Source organism: Bufo bufo, chromosome 6, assembly GCF_905171765.1.
Source record: "Bufo bufo chromosome 6, aBufBuf1.1, whole genome shotgun sequence".
NCBI lineage: Eukaryota > Metazoa > Chordata > Amphibia > Anura > Bufonidae > Bufo > Bufo bufo.
The window spans coordinates 378,298,510-378,325,644 of NC_053394.1; the positions used below are offsets into that span (position 1 = coordinate 378,298,510).

Here is a 27,135-nt window from a genome sequence, read left to right on the forward strand (position 1 = left end):
TATGCACGGAGGCGTCCATGTTGTCAGAGTGAAATAATTGCTAGCAGCTGTATTGTGTAAATTTCATTTTGTCCAAACGTCTGGATTTAGTTTTACCAATATTATAAGGAAAAATAAAGTTAAAAAGGAAAAAAAAAACATCAAAAGTGAAGCATAGCTGCTATAATAAAGAAACAGGTGGTCCTGATGGCAAACCCTGAAAGAAATCCACATTTTATATCTATAGCTTCTCTAAGACAGTAATGGAGTTTTATATTTTCTATATGAAATCCTTGTAATTCTGATATATGTTTGGGGTCATAATAAGATGGTCAAAGAAGACTGGGACACTGGCTCAAAGCTGTAATAAAATACCCTGGTCATAGTCACTGCTGTCCAAGTATGCCATAAGTAAGTGTGTCCATCCATTTTAGATGCCATATATTGAATCCAATATTCCCTAGAAGTAATTAAACATGTTGAAGAACCTCTGGACCCATTATCACCTGCTTTGGAAGAGACTACAATTCATTTAGATAAGACAAGTAATTGCGGTACTACATTAAAGGGGTTATCCGGTTTCTGAAAAAATAAAATAAAAAATTGATAAAATTACTGTATTTTTCACCCTATAAGACACACCTGCCCGTAAGATGCACCTAGGGTTTAGAGGAAAATAAGAAAAAAAAAAATTTTCATTAGAAATCAGATAAGACCACGAATCAAACCGCCAATGTTAATCAGACCTCAGCCCACAGCCCCAATCAGACCCCTAATTTTAATAAGACCCCAATAAGACCTCGGATTAGACCCACAATCAGACCTGAGCTCAGACCCCAATGTAAAGTACCTAAAATCAAACCTCAGATAAGAGCCCTAATATAAATAAGATCCCCCCATTCAGACCTCAGATGAGACCCCCATACCTCATATCAGACCCCCATGCCTCAGATCAGACCCCCATGCCTCAGAGCAAATATTTTTTTTAAAGTACCTCTCCTGCTCTGGACGCCGCCGCTCCCAGGATCCATCTCTCTTTGTGCTGTGCGCTGTGTTGTGATCTGATGTGCCCAGCATGAGGTCACAGACTGCTCATATCCTCACACTGTGCGCTGGACACAGCACAGCGAATGGCTGAGGACCAGGAAGTGGTGAGTACAGAGCCCAGTCCTCCGGTACTAATGAGCGCTTCCATAATGGAGGCACTCATTAGTATTCACCCCATAAGACCCACTTTTGGGGGGAAAGTGTGTCTTATAGGGCGAAAAATACGGTAAGTAAAAAACAATGCTCACCTCCTCAACCCCCGCCAATCCAGAACACATACCCTGGCAGGTCCTGTTGGTCTATGATCACACGCTGCCAGTACATGACCACTGCAGCCAACTAGTGGCCTCAGAGTTCATTTGTTGTACTATTCTAATCACTGCTCAGCAAAAAAACATGATGCCAGTAAGTAACACAAGTAACTGATTAGGCCAATGATCGGCCTCAGTGTTCACATGCCAATACGTGACCATGAACAAAGAAAGGCAGGGACCACTGGAGACATGAAGAGATATTGTTTTTTTGTTTTTTTTATTACATTTAAGGCTCCTGTATTAACCCTTTGAACCAGAAGATGACATTACTGGGTTAGTGCAGCCACATCTTTTCCTGGATACATGAGTGATTATTGGGATGAACTGCATTCCGAAAGGAGGTTGTCCAGTTTAGACAACTCATTCAACCCCCTAACCCTGTATGATGTACCTGTATGTCATATGTGTTAAGCGGTTCAATGGAGTGGACTCATGTGCTGAGCTCACTCCATTTGCGGCAGGTGCTGACTGGCTTAATACAGCAAACACCTGCAGTCACTGACTGAGATCAGAGATGACTCTGATCCCAGTCATTTAACACCTCAGATGCATCTGTCAATAGCAACAGCGGCATCTATGGGGTTATACAAAAAAAGAAGGGGGCTCCCTCTGTCTTCTGATCAGGGCACCCACTGCAAATTGCGGGACTCCATTCAGTTGCTATGGCAGACTGGGGCCTTGTGAAGGCTCCCAGGACTGTCATAGCTGCCTGCAAAGCTATGCACCGAGGCATGGCTTATCAGGAAGCCTGTGAAAATCACACAGACTGTAATCTATTGCTATCTAAATCTATCTAAAAAAAAATGAACATAAGAAACATTTGGTGTTATTGTAACAATACTGACCACAGAATAAGGTTGTCATGTCATTAGTAGCGCATAGTGAATGTTGTAAAAACAAAACCCAAAAAAATGATTTTTTCCCATTTTCCAATACAAGATATGGTAAATTAAATGGTGCCATTAAAAAAATACAACTTATCCCACAAAAAAATAACCCCCCATAGGGCTGTCTAAATGGAAATGTAAAAAGTTATGGCTCTTGGAAGATAAGAAGGAAATAAACAAAAATGAAAATTGGAGGGAACCTGTCACATTGAACATGGTGTCTGAGCTGCAGGCAGCATGTTATAGAGCAAGAGGAGCTGAACAGTTTGATGTATGGAAAAATATTCAGTAAAATTTATAATTTTTCCATTTATATTCCTGCTCATTCTGGGTTTTGAAGTCCAGGAGGCGGTCCTATCAGTGATTGACAGCCTTCCCTCTATGACTGTCTCCTTGACTTCAAAGACCAGAATGAGCAGAAATATAAATGAATAAAATACAAGTTTTACTGAATCTTTCCCCGAAAAACTGTACATCGATCTGCCCATATAACAAGCTGCCTGCTGACTAATTCACATTTTTATGTAATAAGTTTCCTTTAAGGGCTCATGCACAAAAATGTATTTTCTTTCTGTGTCCGTTCCATTTTTTTTCCGGATCGTATGCGAAACCATTCATTTCAATGGGTCCTCGCCCAAAAAACAGAAGGTACTCCGTATGCATTCCGTTTCCGTATGTCCGTTTTTTTTCTGTTCTGCAAAAAAATAGAACATATCCTATTATTGTCCGCATTACGGACAAGGATAGTAGTGTTCTATTAGGGGCCAGCTGTTCCGTTCCCCAAAATACGGAATGCACACGGATGTCATCATACTTGAGGATCCATTTTTTGCAGACCGTAAAATACATACGGCCGTGTGCATGAGGCCTAAAGCAAGATACATACTCCTAGGCATTAATGACATTGTTACTGTAGTTGAAAAAAGACATAAATGTCCATCAGGTTCAACCAAGGGTGGCGAGAGGACATACGGTACATAATAACGTTCTATGATAGTAATACATCTTCATGGAGCACTGGACAAAAAAAGTGTGCATAAAAAGAAAAGAAGAAAAATACTATCTGAAATATAATACTAATATCTGAATTAATTAGTAATTACGAGAGAAATAATAATATACCAATTAGAACTTTAGAAAATTATTTATAAAAATGAACAGGAAAAAAGAGTGTATTGTTTGCTCACCAATAAAAGACTTACTTACTAATACTTAAAGGAATTGTCTAGGATTTCGGTATTGATGGCCTATCCTCAGGACAGACCATCAATATCTGGCATCAGCAGTGAGCTGTTTCCTTATAGCTCCAGCGCCAGAGCTACACAGCTCCGTTCCATTGTGTAGTGGATGGAGTCGATAACTGCAGCTCTGCTCCTATTGAAGTAAATGGGAAAAACCCGGTAGTCACCAGCTACACCCACTACACAGTGCAAAGAACTGAGTAGCTCCAGCGCCAAAATCTGATACCGGAGCTGCAAGCAAACAACTGACTGGCGGGGGTGCGTCATGTTGAACTACCACCGATTTGATCAAATTGATGGCCTTTCCTGAATATAGGTCATCAATATGGAAATCCTGAACAACCCCTTTAAGGGAACCCGCTAAAAATAGTTTGTTGTATGGAAGTGATGAAGAATGGTTACCTTGTAAAAACTGCTGGCTGGATGAGACTTGTCACAGAGCCGAACTGGTCATTCGGGCCCCATAAACATCAACTTACTTACATAAAACTTAATTAACTGCAAATTGGAATCCTTTTTATAAGGCAATGTGTCTTTGGATGGAGGCATAATATCTACATAAAGCACCATAATGCTGACAAGTGGACTATCTAACTACTGAACCCTCAATATATACTTTACCTGTGTAATCATCCACAGCAGCACAAAAAGTCTTTGCTTTTAGAGGCACCAAATGCAGATATTGCCAAGGGAACTGTTGTTATGTAGGTTGGTGTAGACTTAGTGTAATTACCTGCTAGGAAATGATGTACTGTTTAGAGTTATATGGTGCATGGGGAATGTAATGTTTCAGGAGGAGCTGATGATTTTAAAAGGCGAGACTTTACAGGCCAGTTTCCTTGCCTACAGATAAAGCCCTACAGCCACAATTACTCATAAAAAAAAAAAAGAAAAATAGCAACAAATAAAAGTATCTGCAATTATGACCAGTTAAAAGGCACAGAGTTGCATTAAAGCTGCTGCCTGGGATCCATAGGCTGTACTATTAGGCCTCATGCACACGACCGTATGTATTTTGCGGTCCGCAAAAAATACAGATCACGTCCGTGTGCATTCCGTATTTAGCGGAACGGAAAAGCTGGCCCCTAAGGGCTGTTTCACATGAGCGAGTCCATTGCGGGAATCACACTCCGTGTGTGAGTGTGATCCTCCGCTCTGGACTTGCAGGAGCGCGCGGCATTATCATGATTTATAATGCTATGTGCCTCTGCTTGACCTTATTTCTACAGAATCATACTGACAGCTTTATGTCACTATGATTCTGTGGAAAAAAGGCCATGCAGAGACACACAGCATTATAAATCATGATAATGCTGTGCACTCCTGCAAGTCCAGAGCGGAGGATCACACTCACACACGGAGCGTGATTCCCGCAATGGACTCGCTCGTGTGAAACAGCCCTAATAGAACACTACTATCCTTGTCCGTAATGCAGATAATAATAGGACATGTTCTATTTTTTTGCGGAACGGAAATACGGACATACAGAAATGGAATGCACATGGAGTACCTTTTGTTTTTTTTGCGGACCCATTGAAATGAATGGTTCCGCATACGGTCCGGCAAAAAAAAAAACAGAACGGACACTGACAGAAAGTACGTTCGTGTGCATGAGCCAATAGTCAACACTTGCGTTTGTAATTCCGGTGTTGATATCCAGCAGAGGATCTCTATACCGGAATTAAACGGATCTGTTTTGATTTTGCACATCAGGATGCATCCGTTCCATTAGGATGCAGTTGTGTGAAATCAAAACGGAAAAAAAACAGATCCTTCACTAAGTACATTGAAAGTCAATGGGTGATGGATCTGTTTTTTTTAGGCCTCATGCACACGACTGTTGTTTTATTCCGTGTCCGTTGTTCTGTTTTTCGTGATTTTCTGTGGACCCATTGACTTTCAATGGGTCCGTTGAAAACACGGCTAATGCACCATTTCTCATCCGCATCCGTGATCCGTGGTTCCAGTCCGTCAAAAAAATATAACCTGTCCTATTTTTTTCACGGAAAACGGTTCGCGGACCCATTCAAGTCAATGGGACCGTGGAGTCACACAAGATTGTCATCCGCGTCCGCGCGTCCGTTTTTTTCCTATCATTTGCATGACAAACTTGACTTAGACTTTTTTTTACTTTCCTTCATGTCTGGTGATCCTCCAAAAATAAAGGAAGACACGCGGAAACAAAAACGGAAACGGATCACGGAACAACGGAACCCCATTTTGCGGAACGGAACACAACAACGGTCGTGTGCATGAGGCCTTATGCTCCTAAAAAAACAGATCCATCACCATTGACTTAGGGCTTGTGCACACGAATGTGGTTTGGTTCTGCACCCGAGCTGCATTTTTTTCCGCTCAGATGCAGACCCATTCACTTCAGTGGGGCCGCAAAAGATGCAGACGGTAGCTCCATTCCGTGTTTATGAACGGACAAAAAAACGCAGCTTGCAGCGGTTTTGTGTCTGGTCACAAAACGGAATGCTGCCAAATTGGAAGACACCCTGATGCATCCTGAATGTATCTCTTTCCATAAAACAAAACCCAAAAACAATGATTGAATGAAAATATAAAAATTACCGTATATAGCAACCTGTCACCATGAATATGCAGGGCAAGCTATAGACAGAAAAAAACAAAGATAAAAACATTCTGCATGGTATGATATATAAATGTGCGGATGTCCCTGACCATATTATTGAAGAAAATACAGAAATAAGATAATAATGCACTTAATAAAGTAGATGCAAGCATTATATATGGAAAAAGTCCTCACTCTGATATGATAAAATCTGAGACACTTAGCCAATATATTTTGATCAAAACACATCTGTGCCCGCCTACCAAGCGCCAAGGTGGTCTCAGGTCAGGCCGGTCCTACGCTAAACCTACATAAGCCTACACAAGCTATAGGCAGCATGTTATAGAGCAGGAGGATCTGAGCAGATGATGGGTGTATAGATTTTTTGGAAATTATTCAGTAAAGCATGTAATTTATACATGAAACCTCTGCTCTTTTTTACGCTTAGGAGTCATGTGGGAGGTCCTACTCTGTGATTAACAGCTAATTCTATGCTTTGTCATATAGGACCATCCACATGACTCCTAAGTGTAAGAAGATCAGAGGTTTGATGTATAGATTGCAAGTTTTAATTTTAATGAATCTTTTCCCACAAATCTATCCATCCACCTGCTCAGTTCCTCCTGCTTTATAACATACTGTCTATAGATTGAACTGCATTTTCATAGTGATGGGTTCCCTTTAAAAAGAAAATCAGTTAGTACCAAACTAGGCCACATCCTTATGGAGGGAATTTATCATCAGAGAATTATTGGTCATCTAAATCAACAAATTTTTTTAAGATTTTTGGGTGGTTATTTATAATTTTCCATGTCACTATCTATAGTTGTTAAAAAGGCAAACTTGAAATCCTGCAGTTTTCACCAAGCCTAATAATAGGCTCACATTTATTTTTTCTGTAGAACTCACTATCTCTCTATATACAGTATGTAGTCTCTTTATCATCTATATATGGATAACACAGGATCCACCATTAGCAATAGATTATGTCACGGCTTATCTACTCCTCTTCTCTGCACACTAGCCTCTGCACAGGTCAAAGAGAATGCCTAGAACATGCCTGGTCCTCCAGAGGGAGAAATTATTCACAGTTGCTCTCTACTCTGGCTGAATGAGGGACACTTCTCCTTGTATTACGGTATACTTCCTAATGGATAATGTGGGTAGGGATTGGTAAAAGTACTGTGGATAACCTCTTTAAAAAACAGGAATTGAAGTGTCCTGCTGGTTTCTTAGATTCGTACTGTGGGTTTTGCTCAGACTTGCAAAATACTTGATAAGCTTACCTTTAATATTATGCAAGGTTCCTTCCAACGGTGATTAACAATTTTTATGGGCTCTATTAATAACTTACATTTTTGGTGGTTAATCCTTACCTGTTTACACCCGATTGAATAGAAAAGTCCTTATTAAGATGCTCCTTATATCCAGATCCTTTTCTCTGTAGGGCTGAATGATGTCCATATACATAAGGTACAATAGCTGTCAGCCAAACAGCTCTGTTCTTTGACTCATCCAAAGAACCATTGATTCAGCAAAACTTTCATATTTTTTTTAATAGAGAATGGGAAATAAGTGAGTCCCAGAAACTTGTCCTACCCTTGGTTTCACAGCGATCCAACCACTTGAATTGATATTGTAACACATTGGCTTTTATTAGCTATAGACTACATTTTTCAGTTACAAATTCTCAGGTCCCGGATTGCTGTCTTAGAAGACCACACCTCTAGAAGACAATTTTTCACTCTTTATTTTAATGGTCATCTCAAAACAATTTCACCGACAGTGTAGTTGATGTGTTAGGGTAATATTCAGGGGCAGACTGGAAACTTAAAATGGCCCTGGAAAAAAAAAAAAAGTAGTTCCGAATTGACAGAAGACCAGGCAACACAACAGAGGGAAGGTAATACAGTTGAGTTCAGGAGAGCACCTGTGGCTGTTGGTGAGGTGCATAAGTACCTGATGCTCCCAGCATTAATTATTGTTGAGAGCATCAGGTCAATATGTACCCGGAAGTGGCCGGGAGGAGGGTTCAGGCAGTTCCCTGAGCATTGACCCACCAGGAGATATCTCTGTAGAGTCTTTGGCCAGTCCCCCCATAGTGCTATTACATGTGTGTTTTGAGCCATGGGTACCGCACCAAGGTGATCGCTAAATGCTGAACTAATCTGGACTGCACCTTTGTTTCAACTGGCAAGTCCAAGTGCGCCCCAGCAATTTAGCAGTATCCACGGCTCAAGAGCACACTAAAGAACACCCTTTAGCCTCATTCACACATCGGTGAATCTTGTACATGTGCTGTATGTGGTCACTAGAGATGAGCGAATTTTTCAAAGATTTGATTCGGCCGGTTTGCCGAATTTTACAAAAAAATTTAGTTCGATCCAAATTTATTTGCGGTGAATCACGTTAAAAACGTCTATTTCCTGGCTGCAGAGAACCGTTATAGTGGTGTAGAACACTGTGCCTTGCAGTAACACACTGTGGTAGTGAAATAATACTGTGAGTCAGTAAGACATGCAGATGACAGGTGTCGCTCTTAGAATCACTGCACACTTCAATCATTAGGGCAGTCACGGGGCCAAAACTGACCAAATAACTATGAACTCAGCCTTACAGGTCAATGTTAGCATCAAGAAGAAGCGCACTCCTTTTACACTACCGTCAGCTGATTCCACATAGATGTCCACAGAACCTGTTCTGTTAAACAATTATACAGGTAGAGCCCCCCAACAGATTGGAGAGGGTGTCAGCAGTAAGTTTGTGTTGACGTCACAGATTATTTTGACGTTCCTCTGATCCGTCAGAACAATAACCCCCAAAAATGTATTCTGTCTGATGAGCATCTGCCTTCACTCGGTCAGCATTTGGGCAGTAATCCATCAGTATTGCTAATGCCAAAAAAAACAGGAGTGGATCCAAAACAGAGATGACACGAGATGACACGTGAATGGAATTTTTGCATGTCTTTTGTGTTTTGTACCCACTCATGCTACCAAATCATAAGCCAATTCTGATGGGACCATACAGGCCTTAGAGCTGCTATACAGACAGGATCCGGTGTGCATCTCATTTTTTCTTCCTTCTAACAGATCAGAAGAAGAGTAAAATAAATCATGATGTCAGCCAGGCCAAAAGGCAAAATAGTGACCCAGTCATTTAGTGGGGAGGGTGGGAACAGCATGAGAAGTCCACAGAGTGGTTCTATGACATAGTGGTGAGGTGGAAGCAGTATGAGGAGACCACAAAGTGGCCAATGACAGAATCTGGAGGTGGCGGCAGCATCAGGAGGAGGCCCCAGAGTGGCACAATGACAGTGTGGAGGTGGCAGCAGCATCAGGAGGCCACAGAGTGGCACAATGACAGTGTGGAGGTGGCAGCAGAATCAGGAGACCACAGAGTGGCAAGGTGAGATCGTGTAGAGGTGACAGCAGCATCAGGAGACCACAGAACGGCAAGGTGACATAGTGTGGAGGTGGCATGAGCTTCAGGAGACCACAGAGTGACCCAATGACAGAGTGGGGAGGTGGGTGGCAATACGAGTACCAGCTGAAGATTGTGGGTGAAAGAAGGAGCACTTGGCGTCAGATGTGTGGCATCAGGCGGGTGGCAGCATCAGAATAGTAGCTGAGGCAGGTATCCAGAAGAAACCAGTCTCTTTTGTCAAAGTGTTGGTGTGGCACCATGAATGATATAATCTGATGCATCAGGCATTGGTCGGTGGAAATCTTGGCTGATACACGCCTGATTTATCTTGACAAACGTCAGTCTCTCCACATTTTGGGTGGACAGGCGAGTTCTTCTTGGGGTAGCTATGGTCATCCCTCTGCCGAATGGTGACAATTCAGCTGTCACTACGCAAGCTAGTGAGCATGCATCGGGCCATTTGTGCAAGTGACTCGGAGGGACTCCCTGCCTCCATCTCCACTGCATACTGCCACGATGTGTCTGGATCCTCTGCCTCGTTTTCCTCATCGCCCTGTAGCTCCTCTGGTTGCTCCTGCTCCTCCTCTCCTGTCACCTGTGTGTAAACACCACCCATTTCACTACACATTGCTTGTGCCCCATGTCCTCCTCCCCACAGGGTTCATGTGGCCGTGAGACCTAAGGGTCAAGTCTTCAGTCCCCTGACCAGCCAGATTTACCAGCATCTAGTCCAGGACATGAAGCAGTGGAATGACATTGTTCATCCCGTAGTCCTGGTGACTGACAAATAACATGGCCTCCTCAAAAGGCCTGAGCAAACGGCAGGTGTCACGCATGAGCTGCCACTGGCCGACATCGAAGTTACACAGGGGAGTACTCCTGTTCGCTTGGATCATCAAGAAATCGTTTATGGCCTTTCTCTGTTCATATAGTCAGTCCAACATATGGAGGGTGCGATTCTAACGGGTGGCAACGTCGCATATCAGCCTATGTTGTGGGATGCCGTTCTGCCGCTGCTGCTCAAGGAGGATGTGCTTTGCAGTGTACGAGTGGCTGAAGTGCATGCAAAGTATCCTGGCCATTTTTAGGATGTCTTGCAGATGGCTTCAGGGACCACTTGACTGCCAGATTGAACACGTGTGCCATGCAGGGTGCATGGCTCAGCCCTCCTTGACACAGCACCGACACCGCGTTCTTCCCATTGTCGGTCACCATGGTCCCGAATTTGAGTTGTCTCGGATAAAGCCAGGATTAGATTTCTTGATGAAGGACATGATGCGTGACTCCGTTCCCCCAGGCAAACAAGGTGTAGAACAGCGTGACACCGCCATGCCCTGCACATGTGGTTTGCTGGAGGAGCACTGTGAATTGTCCCTGCAGTGGAGGCTGAGGACATAGTGGAGAATAAGGAGGTAGAGGCGGACATTGTCGCAGGACCAACAGTGTGAGAATGTGGAGGCGGGAGCGGCACCTCCTGGCCAAGTTGCTGGTGTGGGTAGTTACAGCTACCGACCAATTTTCCCCAAAAAGGTTGTATCACAAACAAATGTCACCACTGAATGGCTAATTGACGTAATTCGGTTTATACAGAAGAAAGTTTACAATCACCCATCAATGTTCCTCATAAAGGCTGTTTCACAAAAAAATTCACCAATGAATGGCTAATCAACGTAATTCGGTTCATACAGAAGAAAGTCTACAATCACCCATCAATTTTCCCGTATTCTTTTTCCTATTAATACACCCCCAACAGTCACAATTCACCGCAAAACGGCTAAAAGGACATACATTAATACACCCTGTAAATGACTGTAGTACAATGAAACTTCATCGCTGAATGGCAAATATTTTTGCCACTAATTCACACCAAAAAGGGCTGCAATTTTCTCACTTCAACACACAACGGCTAATAAGCCTATTTTCTTTCCCACCACTAATAGATGCCAAAAAGGGCTTTAGAACAAATCCGCAGAACAGCAAATATATTTTTCTTTTTTCCACTTATACACTCAACAAAAGGCTTCAGAACATATAACTGCACCGCTGAACGGCAAATATATATTTCTTTTTTCCACTTATACACTCCACAAAAGGCTTTAGAACATATAACTGCACCGCTGAACGGCAAATATATTTTTCTTTTGCCACTAATACACGACAAAAAGGGCTTTAGAACATAACTGCACCGCTGAATGGCAAATAAATTTTTCTTTTGCCACTTGTACACTCCACAAAAGGATTCAGAACATATAACTGCACCGCTGAACGGCAAATATATTTTTCTTTTTCCACTAATACACAAAAAAAAGGGCTTTAGAACATATAACTGCACCGCTGAACAGAAAATATACTTTTCTTTTGCCACTAATACACAACAAAAAGGGCTTTAGAACATATAACTGCACCGCTCAACGGCAAAAAAAATTGTTTCGTGCCATTAATACACGCCAAAAAGGGCTGTAATTTTCTCACTTCACCACGCAACGGCTAATAAGCCCTTTTTTCTCACTAATACAAGCCAAAAAATGCTTTAGAACATATAACTGCACCGCACAAGGGCAAATAAGACATAGAAATATTTCCTTGTAATAAACCCTGTTAATGGCTGTATCAAACAGCACTTGCACCCCAATATCAAGAACTGTTTGCTGGAATTAGAGCTGTAAAATGGCAATTTGGATCCCCAGTCAGTGCAGCAAGGTGTAATAGGATTGTTCCTATTACCCAGGCTGTAACCTCCCCTACTGAACCCTGTTCTACATAAATGCTGTGGAATGATTCCTCCCTATCCTTTCCCTACACCTTAAATAATCTTTCCCTGAACTTGTAAATCGTTTTTTTAGCACAATGAAGTCTTTCCTATCACTGTCCCTATCGCTTTTGGATGTCTCTCCCCGCACTAAGTACACTGGAAAATGGCAGAATCCAAGATGGCTGAGGCTATTTATAGGGCTGTGACATCACAGGGCTGGCTAGCTGCTGATTGACTGCATGCATTTCATTATCAGTGATCCCGCCTTCCCAGAGTTCCTTGCTCCATGTCCTCACATGTGCAGCAGCCATTTTAGGAAAAAATGTGATTCGTTACCACAAAGCGTGAGGAAATTCGGATTCGGTGCAAATCAAATTTTTACCGAAATTCGGATTGAATTCCGCTTCGTCAACTTTGATTCGTTCATCTAGTGGTCACCACGGACCCCTGATGCATCCATTGGCTTTATTGTATGTATTCATACATCAGGGGTTTTCTACTGACCATGGGTCCTTGATGACACCATGGAAACATGCCCTATTTTGTCCCTGATTTCAACTACCCTTACACAGATAATCTATGGGTCTATGAAAACAATGGACACAACATGGAAGCTCGTGGTTTTCACGGATCATTGTTAGGATCTGGAAATTAATTTTAGCAGTGTCCTTGGAATACAGATTCTTCACTGCCATCTTCATGGATGAACTGCTGACTATCTTGCCATGGATGTCATCAAGGACATTGACATGTGAAGGAGGCCTTAGGGCAAATGCACACAGCCGTGTTTCACGTCCGTGAGCGGTCCGTGGTAACACGGTCTGGATTCCGGCTGAGAGCAGGAGCGCACGGCGTCATTGGTTGCTATGACGCCGTGCGCTTCATGTCGCCGCTGCACTACAGTAATACACTCGTACGAGAGTATTACTGTAGTGCAGCGGCGGCATGAAGCGCACGGCGTCATAGTAACCAATGACGCCGTGCGCTCCTGCTCTCAGCCGGAATCCAGGCCGTGTTACCACGGACCGCTCACGGCCGTGAAACACGGCCGTCTGCATTCGGCCTCAATGTGATGATCACACACACCTCAGTTATGTAAATTAAGCCTAGTTTAGGGTGCTATTATGCATGTACATTAGCTGCCATGAATAGATATTCCCCACAAATTGATAGCTGCACCTGGAGTTGCCATTGTTTCTGGTTGCACATCCAGGCATTTAGCAATAGCAAACTGATTGTGTATCTAATTAAATAATGTGAAAACGACTTAGTCTGAACAATAAAAGTCATGCAGTCTTCTTCCAGTGTTTTATAAAGGTGTAAATGTAATTGTTGAAAATTACCCATACCACATGGAGAGAAAATGATCACAGTACTGAGCCCTACCTGAAGCGAGGAATAAATTCGAGGCAAAGGCTTTATGCTTAGCCTAGGACTGGGAACATGGGTTTTCGCAATGAAGTATTGATTTAAAGTTCAAATTTGACGATGGTTGACTGGCTTTAATGCCCCAGTTTATGGCTGTATTGCCTCCAAAGCACAAGAGTGGCTGGAATGTGCATCTCCAGAAGAAAGTATATAACATTCTCCTGCAGATGGCACAGAGGATATAAGAGAAGCTGAGAATGGCCAACAGTATATCATTTAATTACACTAAAAGCAGATATACTCCAATGAAACTTATTAGAATTGAACCTCTTCTCCACGTTCTTCTGTCACAATTTATACATTTCTATGGGTGAACTTACTTGAGGAGCATGGATCCCTCACTGGGGAGTAGAGAGTGACTTCCAAAAATTTCTCTTGCTATGGACATCTTGGCAAGTCTATGTCCATGGAAGCATGCCCTATTTTGTCCGTGATTTCAATGACCTGTCATTATGTGGACAGCCAAATTATTTCAATGATCATTGTGTAATTCTTAATTTCCTCTGCAGTTGTGCTACCAAGGAAATGTAACAAGTGCTGCTAAGGTCCCGGCAGAATCCCAGTAGAGGTTCCATCAGGGGATCCTTCTGACAAAAAGGGATTGTCCAGAGTGGATAACCTCTTTAAAAGCAGTCTGTTAGCACTTTTGACCATGCTAAACTGGGACAGCACTAGGTAGAGACTGGGAAGACCAATGCAAACATACATTGTGTAGAGCTTTTCTCATCTGGAATAGTGTGAATATGAAACTATATTCTGCCAGATTCGAGGGGCTTTACTGTAAAGTACTCTATGCATGAAGCTGCTTCACAGCCCATCCCCCCTGTTCTGAGTGACAGATGTGCAGGCATCATGTATGAATGCTACATGCCAGAGCAGAGCAGAGGGTCTGTGAAGGTGCTCTGTGCAGAGAGCACTTCACAGTTAAGCCCCATCTTTGGCACTTGCAAGAGCAGAATTTGGCAGAATAAAACTTCATGTTCACACTACTCCTGATGAGGAAAGCTCCACAAAAGTTATCTTTGTAGAACGGTTGTTTTGGGTATCAAAATTTCAATACCCAATCTATACTTTTTGCCAGTATCGATTCGGTACTGGGATGTTCATTTTTTTCTATACTAGGCTGCGCTACTGCACAGTCTAGTATCTCCTCTTATGAGAGAAGATGGCACTCAGCGCGCGCTATGTTCTCTCAGTCCAAACAGTGGAGAAGGAGAGAGGGAGGGAATCCCTCCCTCCTATGATGCGGCCGCCACTGAGCCCAATCTGAAACTGCCCGCACCACTGCCACCAATGAATGTGTGACTAATTAAAGCAGGAGGCGGGACGGGGGAGGTAATAAACTGCTGCGTTGTCTGAGCTAGTGAGCTCGGCGAACGGCAGCCTCCTCCTCCTGAGTGGTTTGTGTCCTCCCCAGCATCAGCCAGGGCCCCAGAGTCAAGCAACCAGCATAGCAGGTACCCGGCTTAGCTACTGTGCTACTAATGATAATTAACCTTTAATACACATGAGAGCACTAAACTAGTTTTCTATTGGCTAACACGGTTACCAGACTTTTTCCATGTTATATCAGTACCACTACAATTACTATGCATTTAGCTAAAAACTAAAGACATTTTTGTTTTCTTCTTTTAGATGCATTCATTAAGACTACTAAGCCAAAATCAGCCATCCCAGATATTTTCAAGCATGAGTGATAACTTCAGACCAGTCCAACCCTTGAACAACCGCTGCATCAGAACTAATATTAATTTCAGTTTACAAGGGAAAGACTGTCCAAACAACAGGGCACAGAAACTACAATATAAAGGTAAGATCTTTCCTCATTCACCTTTATTAGGAATGCTGTATTGATTAAAATAATAGGTAATAGATATATAGTATATTCCTGGTACCTTTGCTACATGGGTCTGTTTGTGTGTCAGACCATTAATGAGCTTTTTTGCCTTTAGTATATAATTGGTTGAGTTTTATATATGTTGTGATGTGGCAGAGGCTGTGGTGCTTCATATGACTAAAACTAACCATAGACATTTGATAGCTGCTGGACATCAGTTTAAAGGGGTTTATCCCTGAAAAGCATACATAATATAGTGCATGACAATCTCTGTCTAACAAAGGTAGAACCAGCCTGGTCCCTCACATGGATCCAGAGATCTCCCCATTCATTGCTCCAATTGTTCTGCTAGATTTATTTGAAGCCTGCAGCTCGGGGGGGGGGGGGGGGGGGGGGGGGGGGGGGGTCTTTTCTCAGAGGGCATGTCCTGTCTGATGCAGCTAGTGGCAGTTGAAGGATGGAACTGAGTACGTGCTTCCATCTCAGTGAGCAAGACAGGAAAATTTGAAAAATAGCAAAAAGCAGGTGGCGCTATACAGATTTCATTGAATAACTCAGTAACTATAATACATTTTTAATAACATGCAATTTTTCATTGTACAACCCCTTTAAGGTTAGTTAGATACCTTTGGTGCCAAATACAAACAAACCAGGAAAACATCAATCTGTTCTATGAGATCCTTGTTTTCAATATGGATGACATCACAGGACTTTCCTCCAAGGTCCTTAAACATTAGATTGTTAGTGGATCCCATGAAACTCAACTGGATGTGCCAACTTATTACCATGATATTTGAAATTTCCCATTTATTAGCAAAAACAAAAAACAGGATTTACTATGGTCACTGCTACCAATAGGAGGACAGGGCTCATCAGAGTACTAATGCTGGGCCCCTGAAGTATAGCAGAAGATAATTTGGGACTGACCACGCAACCAATAACCACCAGATATCCTATTAGACCTTACAGTTAATAAGTCCTGATTATGCAATGATAGCAAAAATGGCTTAAAAGGAAATTTGTATATGAGGGTGGACCCTAGGAATAATTTCCTCTGGTAGACCAAAGGAAGTATAGCTGAATGCTGCAAGAGAATGAGTAGGAATTAATGTTCAGGAGGATCTCTTAACTGTAACTCATTGAAATACTTGCAAAGTAGAAGTTTGTAAAATATTGGAACTAAAGTTTGGAAACACCAGCATTTTGTTTTTGGGGGAAATTTCCAGCATCCAGGGCTCTCAAGGTAAAAAGATAAGCAGTAGTTAAATGACTCTTTTTAGCAAGGTAAATTCTCACAGGAAAATGGATGATGAAAGATCCTCCAGATGGTAAGGAGTGGATAAAAACAACTTGCTAAATCATTAATTATTAATATAAATATCTTTAAATAAGAACATGGAAGACATATTTCGGGCAATTAGGAGCTGTGGATGTGGAACCTTTTTCAGAAGGAGTTACCTTTTTTTTTGCAGTCAGGAGGCCTAAAACTCATTAGATAGTCCACCTGTCCCAGCAGGTTCAGCTGACACTCAACTAATGTACATATCACCACCTTAAAAGCAGTACCCATGTATCTGTATCCATGCCCAAACCTTTACTCCCAAGGCTATAAACAAAATCAAATTGATTCCAGGAGCTCCTGTAACAGTCTAGCCGAGGACTAGAGAGGACATCATAGAATCTCTTCTAAAATAACTATTGGAAAAAAAGGGCAGTAGGATGGGTGGATGTGTAAGGGAGGATGGGATTAATATGTAGTGTGGCTTGGTAAATGAAGTTTTAGGGGATTTATGAGAAGTTAGCATAAAATAAATAAAAAAATATATAATTTAAAACAAACTTGTGATGTGTTTCAACTATTGAATGTCATTTCATCCCCTACTTAATAATCATCTTCCTCTCCGTGGTACCTATAAAATGGAAGCCTTGTTGTAAGCCTTTCTGACAGGCTGTAAAGTGACTTTGTCCATACCTGAGGAGACCATACGATACACAGGGACAGGGGCTTTGCTAGGGTCTCAAAAGATCCATGGCCCAAGCCCCAAAGGTTTTTGAACCAACCATTCCCCTTCCCCTATTAAGACACAATTTTTCTGCCTCATGGACTTTACATTCAGCACTACCAAACATACAAAACTGTACAGCACTACATATCTATTACATCCCATGCCTCACAGGTGACATCTTCTCTTATGCAGACGTTCTCTTGTCTATTCTCCATTCAGCCATGGTGACTTATGATTTCATCCAGCCTTGTCTCGTCTCTCGTGGTCCAACAGTGTAATGATACCCCCAATACTGTGCCACTGTGTTCCCCAATGCCCCTAAATACTATACTTCGGAAATGATACTGCCATAAAGTCTGCCCATAGTACTGTATTATAAAAGTCTCACCAATAATAATAATCAACCAAAGTGCCCTCATTTTAATAATATCCCAACATTGCCCCGATAATGATAATGCTTCCCAAAGCTGCCCCATTAGTAGTAGTGCCCTCCATGCTTTGCCAAATAATAATGCCCACCATAGTGCACCGAGTAGAAATTAGGTTCCCATATAGTGGCCCCAATAGTGATAAAACCCTTTCTGTAGTGCTCCCAGGCTCCCAGTATTAATGGAGTTTTCCAATCTCAGACAATGGGGGCATATCGCTAGGATTACACTGAGAATGGAGCCCTGGAAATTATGGAAGGCACACTGCGCATGCGCATCCACACTCAATTCATTTCTATGGGTCAGTCGAAAACAATCATATTCACCTGTTTAAAAGTACAACCAGCTGGAGAGGGGGTGTGGTAAAGATATCCTGGCTATAGAACGCATCACATCGATGCTTCCGGTTGAGCACCATCTTGCTCATGGATAGGTTTAAGATGCTGCTTCTCACTACACAGCGCCATTGCAATATCCTATGGGTCCTGCATCGGGAACACTTACGTGTCTTCACCACACCCCCTCTCCAGCTGGTTGTACTTTTAAACAGGTGAATATGATTGCAGTTTAATATATATATATATATATATATATATATATATATACACTGCTCAAAAAAATAAAGGGAACACAAAAATAACACATCCTAGATCTGAGTTAATTAAATATTCTTCTGAAATACTTTGTTCTTTACATAGTTGAATGTGCTGACAACAAAATCCCACAAAAATTAAAAAATGGAAATCAAATTTTTCAACCCATGGAGGTCTGGATTTGGAGTTACACTCAAAATTAAAGTGGAAAAACACACTACAGGCTGATCCAACTTTGATGTAATGTCCTTAAAACAAGTCAAAATGAGGCTCAGTAGTGTGTGTGGCCTCCACGTGCCTGTATGACCTCCCTACAACGCCTGTGCATGCTCCAGATGAGGTGGCGGATTGTCTCCTGAGGGATCTCCTCCCAGACCTGGACTAAAGCATCTGCCAACTCCTGGACAGTCTGTGGTGCAACGTGACGTTGGTGGATAGAGCGAGACATGATGTCCCAGATGTGCTCAATTGGATTCAGGTCTGGGGAACGGGCGGGCCAGTCCATAGCATCAATGCCTTCGTCTTGCAGGAACTGCTGACACACTCCAGCCTCATGAGGTCTAGCATTGTCTTGCATTAGGAGGAATCCAGGGCCAACCGCACCAGCATATGGTCTCACAAGGGATCTGAGGATCTCATCTCCGTACCTAATGGCAGTCAGGCTACCTCTGGCGAGCACATGGAGGGCTGTGCGGCCCTCCAAAGAAATGCCACCCCACACCATTACTGACCCAATGCCAAACCGGTCATGCTGGAGGATGTTGCAGGCAGCAGAACGTTCTCCCCGGCGTCTCCAGACTCACATCTGTCACATGTGCTCAGTGTGAACCTGCTTTCATCTGTGAAGATCACAGGGCACCAGTGGCGAATTTGTCAATCTTGGTGTTCTCTAGCAAATGCCAAACGTCCTGCATGGTGTTGGGGTGTAACCACAACCCCCACCTGTGGACATCGGGCCCTCATTTCACCCTCATGGAGTCTGTTTCTGACCGTTTGAGCAGACACATGCACATTTGTGGCCTGCTGGAGGTCATTTTGCAGGGCTCTGACAGTGCTCCTCCTGTTCCTCCTTGCACAAAGACGGAGGTAGCGGTCCTGCTGCTGGGTTGTTGCCCTCCTACGGCCTCCTCCACGTCTCCTGATGTACTGGCCTGTCTCCTGGTAGCGCCTCCATGCTCTGGACACTACGCTGACAGACACAGCAAACCTTCTTGCCACAGCTCGCATTGATGTGCCATCCTGGATAAGCTGCACTACCTGAGCCACTTGTGTGGGTTGTAGACTCCGTCTCATGCTACCACTAGAGTGAAAGCACCGGCAGCATTCAAAAGTGACCAAAACATCAGCCAGGAAGCATAGGAACTGAGAAGTGGTCTGTGATCACCACCTGCAGAACCACTGCTTTATTGGGGGTGTCTTGCTAATTGCCTATAATTTCCACCTGTTGTCTATCCCATTTGCACAACAGCATGTGAAATTGATTGTCACTCAGTGTTGCTTCCTAAGTGGACAGTTTGATTTCACAGAAGTGTGATTGACTTGGTGTTACATTGTGTTGTTTAAGTGTTCCCTTTATTTTTTTGAGCAGTGTATATATATAGAGAGAGAGCACACTTAACATGAGTAGTTGACCCCTGAGGAAGCTGGCGTGATCCGGCGATATGTGTGGGGTGTATTGCCCAACAACCTGTTCCACCCATCTGTCTATTTGATAAGTTTTCCACAATTTTTGCTGCCATATTTTGATACTTTATATATTCATTTATTTATGTGGTGATATACAGTTGTTCCTATTTAGAACCAGGTTGTTGTGGGCATGTGTGTTGGATATATTATGGATCCACACACAATGTTGTAATTGTATACAATGATTTTATCCTTTGTGTTTTGTGTTCCTCAATAAATTTATTCTTTTTAATCAGAGGTGTAGCTGGTGCATGCGTTGTTTCTTTCTCTTATTTCTTATGGTCTTGTGTTGACGCCGTGGCTTGCACTCTGGGATCTGTATTTGGTGTGCTCCTACATTCTATTTTCTCATATAAATTAATAGGACAGGTGGCTGTGCAAGCGTGTTGTGCTCCCATTCACTACTACGGGGAGAGCGCTTGGTGGTGGCCGGACCCTGGAAAACCCGGGGTCCTCTAGCCACCACCTTCCCCGCTCTATTCTCGGTGTAGGTACAGCTCCTAAAGGTGGGACCAGCACCGATCAAACAATGGGGGCATATCCTAAATATATATTTTCATGTACAACATTGTACAATTCGGCCAGGACTCATGAAAAAGCCTGTGAGTCCTGCTTCCACCCCTCACACAATGCTGACTAACAACTGTCTTATACTGGAAAAGCCATGTAGGTGGGGAAGCAGGACTCACAGGCTTTCCCTATGAAACCTAACATAATTACAACATTGTACATGAAAACTATATACAGTGGTCCCTCATGTTACATGACCTCTATATAATATTTTCAACATGCAATAGTCTTTCTTAGGGCATCATAAGTTAAAATCAAACTCAACACACAATGCCTCAGACATTGTTGATCTGTGGCATATGTGATTGACTGGTAAAAACCTGTATAGGCTGTCTAGTAGCGCCTCAGCAGCACCGTACAGTATTTCATGTTCTGTACTGCTCTGTCTGTGCAAGGATGAACAGCTCATTTGGACACTTGGTGTAGGAGACTCTATTTTATTTTTTGGCATACTGTGTGTGCAGTGACATCCTGGTGCCCCTTAAAGGCTCCCAGACCTGCCATAGCAAGCTGCCCATAAAGCCAAGCAAGTAAAAATCCCATAGACTGCAATATTCTTTTGCAGTCTATAGTATAATAGATCAGAGGATCGCATATTCATATACCCTAAGGAGAAAAGAATGACATTCAAAAAATGTTTCAAAAATATAAAAAAATAATCCAAATCACCAACTTTCCAAATTTTACATATAAAAATAAACATTAAAAAAAACATAATTGGTATCACTTCCTGTGCAGTGAACATTGTAAAGGAAAAAAGTGAATAAATATGTACCCCAAAAGGGTACCAGTGTTATGGGTGTCAGGTTTTTATTTATTTATTTTTTACAGTAGTAAAACATAATAAAAACTATATCAATTTGGTGGAATAGTAATAATGTGGCACACTGGAGCAACAAGAGACCAAGTGAGGTGCTCTCAGTAGAGTAGGCTCACCCTGTCTACTCAAAAGGATAATGCAATGAAAATGGAAGGAACTGGGCACTCTCGGATACTGAGACCAACACAAAATTTATTATACTGTACAATCAATAAATAAATTAATGAAACCTATTCCTATCCCACATACAGGGTAAATTAATAAACCACAATGGATATAAAATCATATAAAACCAGCAATATCGTATAACAGCACAATGGAAGGTGCAATTAAGTCCAGCAAATAACAATATAAATATAAATATAAAGTGCACCTAGTGCATAATTGCCTGTATTGTCTTGGTCGAATCACCAATAAGGACAATGTCTCTTTCTCTAATAAATAGATTAATGACTCTTGTTCCTATACATAGTCTTTCAAAGTGCATTCATTCAAATCAACGCTCATTCACATAGGGTTAATTGATAGATACATTCGCTCCAACAGAAATACGTTGAAATACTTATGATTATCTTTTCTCCACCGTAGATATCAATAGTAGCAGGGTCCCGCTATGGTGAAGTATCAGCGGCGTCCCGCTGAAGCGCAGTTCACTGCGTACTGTCAAAATGAATTCTCTCTTGCCGGCATATAATAACAGTCTTACCATATATCGTAGTCTGTGCCCAAATGTCGCTCTAGACGTTGGTTTTGTAAATAGAAAGGACCAGTGTCTTACGAGCTGTTCCCGTCTGAGCTCCCACGCCAGCAGCTTGTATGCACGTGGACCTTAGGACTTGCTTGCGGTCTTTATTGCACCTTTCGCGCGGCAGACGGTACTTGGATAGGCACTTCAATACAAACTTTTTGGCTCCATCACAATTAAAAGTGGTCCTTTGGGGGATTAAACCAGATGCGTTTTGGGGCAATAGGTGGCCCCTTCCTCAGTGGTTATCAGTCCCCCCAGAATACCCCTCTTATATAGGGGTTACGGTGTCATACAAAATCTGGACTGGATCTTTTTTGAAGGTATTTGATAGTAGTTTTAGTATCAGTCTTTTATAGTAATTTAGGTCAATGTGGATGATGCCTTGGATGTTAATCAATAAATAGATATACCGGTAAATTCATATCTTGTTAACCTTTATGATGAAAATTATAAAACAATAAAAGAGAGATAAAGCAATACTGTAGATCAAAATCCTGACATACAGTTGGCTGTTCTTTCAATTAATTTAAAAAACGCATCGGGACCCATGCGGTACCGGCACGGTATTGATGCGGTTATCCATTATAAAGGGCTAAAAGAGCTTTAATTTCAATATTTCTCCCTCTATATGGGGATCAATTTGTTATCGCCGTAATCATACTGACCCGCAGAATGAGGTTGTCATTTCATTTTATAGACCACAGTGAACGCCGTAAAAACAAAACATAAAAAACATGACAAAATTTCACCCTAGAAAGAATGTTTTTCCTATTTTCCAATACAAGATATGGTAAATGAAATTGTGGCAAATATAACTTGTCCTACAAAAAATAAGTCCTAATATGACTGTGTGAGCAAACAATTTAAAAAGTTTTGACTTGTGGAAGGTGGGAAGGAAAAAAGAAAAACGGCAAAAAATAAAAATTTGCATGGTTCTTAAAGGGGATGGGCCATCTTGCACTTTTGAGGCATATTGCTAGGATATGCCATTAATGTCTTATAGGTGCAGACCTACATCTGTCTCTAGAACGGCGCCCCCAAAGCAAAGCGGAACGCACCAATCATATGCTACGTGTTCTCCATTCACTTCTATGAGAGTTCCGAAAAGAGTCAAGCTAGCATTTTCATCTATTTCCGGAACTCCTATAGAAGTGAATATACAGTGCACCATGGGCGTTGCGGAAAAAGCCAAGCCGGTGGGTGGCTATTTTCGGCACTCCCATAGAAATGAATGGAGAGATGGCCGCACTTGCGTGGTGCGCTGTATATTCACTTCTATGGGAGTTCCCCCCTGTATATTCACTTTGGGTGCCCCTTTTGAGAGATAGATGTGGGTCCCAGAAATGGGACCCTCACCTATCGGACATTGGTGGCATATCTCAGTGGTATGCCACTAAAGTGTGAAATGGCCAACCCCTTTAAGTGTTTATAAAGATTTGGGGGTAGAGTGTCTCCCTTATGGCTTTTTCACAGTACAGCATCCTGACTTTGAAGTCATCACACAGAGAAATTTTAACTGGGAGATTATGACAATTTAATGCCTCAAACTCACTGTCACAATTTTGAGTAATCTTTGGATCCAAAAGCCAGCTGAGCCCTTCATTTCATTATTTCTTACATGACTACATCGAAAACCATCCAGTTTTGATAATGTTCAGGGAATTTAAAATTACAGCTAATGGAATAATAAATGAATTTGTATCAATAGCGATGATAAAAGCCCTTCATTAAAAGGCTCCCAGTGACCCAAATTGCTTCCATTCATGCAGAGTTTTAAGGGATTCTGTTTTGTGTTGTGTTTTTTTCTTGTAAATGGGTCGTGTTGTATTAGACCATTTTGCCTTTATTATTGAAAAGAGCTATTGATATAATGTGTTCGCTTCTCCAGCGGATAATACTCTGGGGCTCAGTAAATGTAATTCCCAAAGGTTTAGAAAGAAACATAATGGCGGAGCATAATTTGTCCTTTTTTTTTATCATAGTCTCATTTTCCAGAATTGAAAAGGAAACTATAGGGAATTTGTAAAATATTGTTATACAGATGGGTTTATGTTGTTAACTGTATGTATTATAAAGTTATGCTGTTAAATGACAGCTTGGGTTTATAAATGGTTTGTTTTGGTGTTCTGCATAAAATGAAGACACTTTTTGAAATTAAAATTGTAGTATAATTTCCACAATGAGGGGTAATCCCATCTCAAACAGATAGGTGCGGATCTTACCTCTGGGACGTGTCCTTGTCTCTAGAATGTGGCTCCCAAAGTGAAGAAGAGCACGCCGTGCATGATTCTAGTTACCCAATACAATAAAAAAGTGGTTGTTATGTGAAACCCAAGCACGCAATATCTTTCATAGCTGCCAACAGTCCCGTACTTGCAGGGACTGTCCCTAATTTTCAGAGACTGTCCTTGCAGATTCGGGCTGTCCCATGCAGAAAATGAGTGGGGCTTATGTAAAACCCAGCCATAAATGGGCAATCTCATGCTGTTTGGGGGTGTTCACAGGGGAAGGGCCCATTTGCTCCCAACTTACCATGTAAGCATGCATCTTTTTCAGTTTTCTTGCCTCTCTAGTCTGTGGGCTATATCTGGTAGTGAAGCTGGGGCCTGTTCCCATGCTGCAGTACCACACACAGACAGGAGTGGTGCTATTTCAAGAAAAAAAGGCTGAAAATGGTATTGGCATGGTTTTAAAGAAAAGGACAACAGTGCATAACAGAGTTGACAACCCGAAATATTTCTTTTTGTCTGGACAACTTATCCAAAAATCATGGACAACAAACTTTTTATGGACAAATTGGAAGACCATAATGATTGATAAAAATGATAAGTAATACAGGCCTGTAGCTCAAAATACTGATTAGAAGCCATTACTGTAAAAAAAATAAAAATAATAATGATCACCATATAAACTTGCTCAAGTACCACCAGCCTTAAACGGGTTGTGCATATTGATGACCTATCCTCAGGATAGGTCATCAATACCTTATCAGTGGGGGTCCAACACCTAGCAGCACATCCAATCAGCTGTTTGAAGAGGAGGTGGTGCTCGTATGAGCGCAACTTTCTCTTCAAGATTACAAAGTGTTATCATGGAAGTTTCAGCAGTGCAGGGTAATTACAAGTGCTTATTCCATTCACTTGAATGGAGCCACCACTTGTAATGAAACTGCAACGCCGCTGCAAGCTAGACCGTCGACGCACAGGGTAATCTTGTAGAGAAAGCAGTGCTCGTACGAGCATTGCCTCCTGATAGTTGGGAGCTGGACCCCTACCGATCAGATATTGACACAGGGAAAAAAGTTTCCTATTTTTACAGACTTTACTGCTATTTCTGGAAAATTGGCAACCCTGGTTCATACATGTATTTTATGCATCATATATTTGACTTGATGTAATTTAGTTGGTTTTAAAGTCTTGTTTTCTTTTTCTTTTAGTGAATGAATGGCTTCTCAAGTAAAGGAAGAGTCGAGGTCCTGAGGATTGCCAGTGGAAAGCCTGTCACCCAGGATAGACTTAACTTGCTCCAGGCCCCATTCACTTTCTTGGACATATATACTTCATTCACTGTATCAATCATGTGTGAAAGTATGGCAGCAAAAAAAAAAAAGAAAAAAAAAAGAAAAAAGAAAAAAGTTAGAAAACAAGAACAGTATAACAAACGTTCAAAAACGACCACAGAACCTGTCTCGAAATATGAGACGATTCTAATGCAGTTTTCTGTGAATTTACAGCTACACGGGGAAGACTCGTTGGCCTTTGTACATATCTATACGGCTTTCTTTCTATAAAGTTGCTTTGAAGACTTTCAGAGTAGATCCATAACCTCATTCCACGACTATTGGGAGTCCCTTCGTACTGCTTTATCATTCACGCCTGTTGGAATATCCAAGTGAAGAACATGAAAGAAAAAATGAAAAAATTCAAGGCTGCTGTTTTTCTGTTAACTCCATAATGAACCAAGATGTCGAGCGGTATATGTATAATATATAAAAAAAATATATTATTAAAGAGTATAAACACGTGAAATTAATTATTTCTTCTCCAGTAGATCCCGAAAGACAAAGAGATTTTGTTATTCTGCTGAAAGTTCCATCCGTTCTGTTTATCCTGTGTTACAGCATCTTTTTATTATTATTATTTTATGCTACCTTTTAGACATTTTTTTTAAATATATTTATGGCTGTCTCCTTCTCCTGTTCACCCGTGTTTCCGAACTTCATATCTGATTTAAGCCTCATTCACACGTCAGTGTTTTGGACAGTGATTTCCATCAGTGATTGTGAACCAAAACCAGGATTGGAGCCTCCACAGACATAAGGTATAATGGAAAGATCTGCTCCTGTTCTGTGTTTAGAGCCGCACCTGGTTTTGGCTCAAAATCACTGATGGAAATCACTGACCAAATACTGATGTGTGAATGAGGCCTTACTCAGATATTACTCAAAGTTTTGGTTTAAACTGCAGAAGGAATTTTCTCCAGTCTAGGTCTCTATTCCCCTGTTCCTTTTTATTTTCATTTCATTTGAGTAAAATTGAATACGACTTTCACTTTTTCTAAGACGACTCATTAATTGTGTTTGGTTACTGTCAGCATCTCAATAAATGTTAATAAAATATTGTATAAATTATTACAATGGTTTGATTTTGCACAAATGCCAGGAGCGCCATAGATTTCTTAAGTATAAATGCAAGCCTAACAACTTTTTGACTACAGATCCGTGTTTGACAAAAGTAAATCTCACGGTGCAAGGGGTTGGGGCACCTTTGTGGAGAAGTGTGTTCTTACTCCGTGG

The 27,135-nt window shown here is 41.7% G+C and overlaps 1 protein-coding gene across 2 annotated transcripts in view; it reads left to right on the top strand.

The window, feature by feature from the left end:
• CA10 (carbonic anhydrase 10) overlaps positions 1 to 26,566 on the top strand; it is a 319,822-nt gene extending 293,256 nt beyond the window's left edge. For both annotated transcript variants that reach the window (XM_040435975.1, XM_040435976.1), the window contains 2 exons: positions 15,288 to 15,462; positions 25,777 to 26,566. In XM_040435975.1, the coding sequence (XP_040291909.1) occupies positions 15,288 to 15,462; positions 25,777 to 25,799 (198 nt within the window). In that variant the 3' untranslated portion in view covers positions 25,800 to 26,566. The remainder of the gene's footprint in view (positions 1 to 15,287; positions 15,463 to 25,776) is intronic.
• The last annotated feature ends 569 nt before the right edge of the window (positions 26,567 to 27,135 follow it).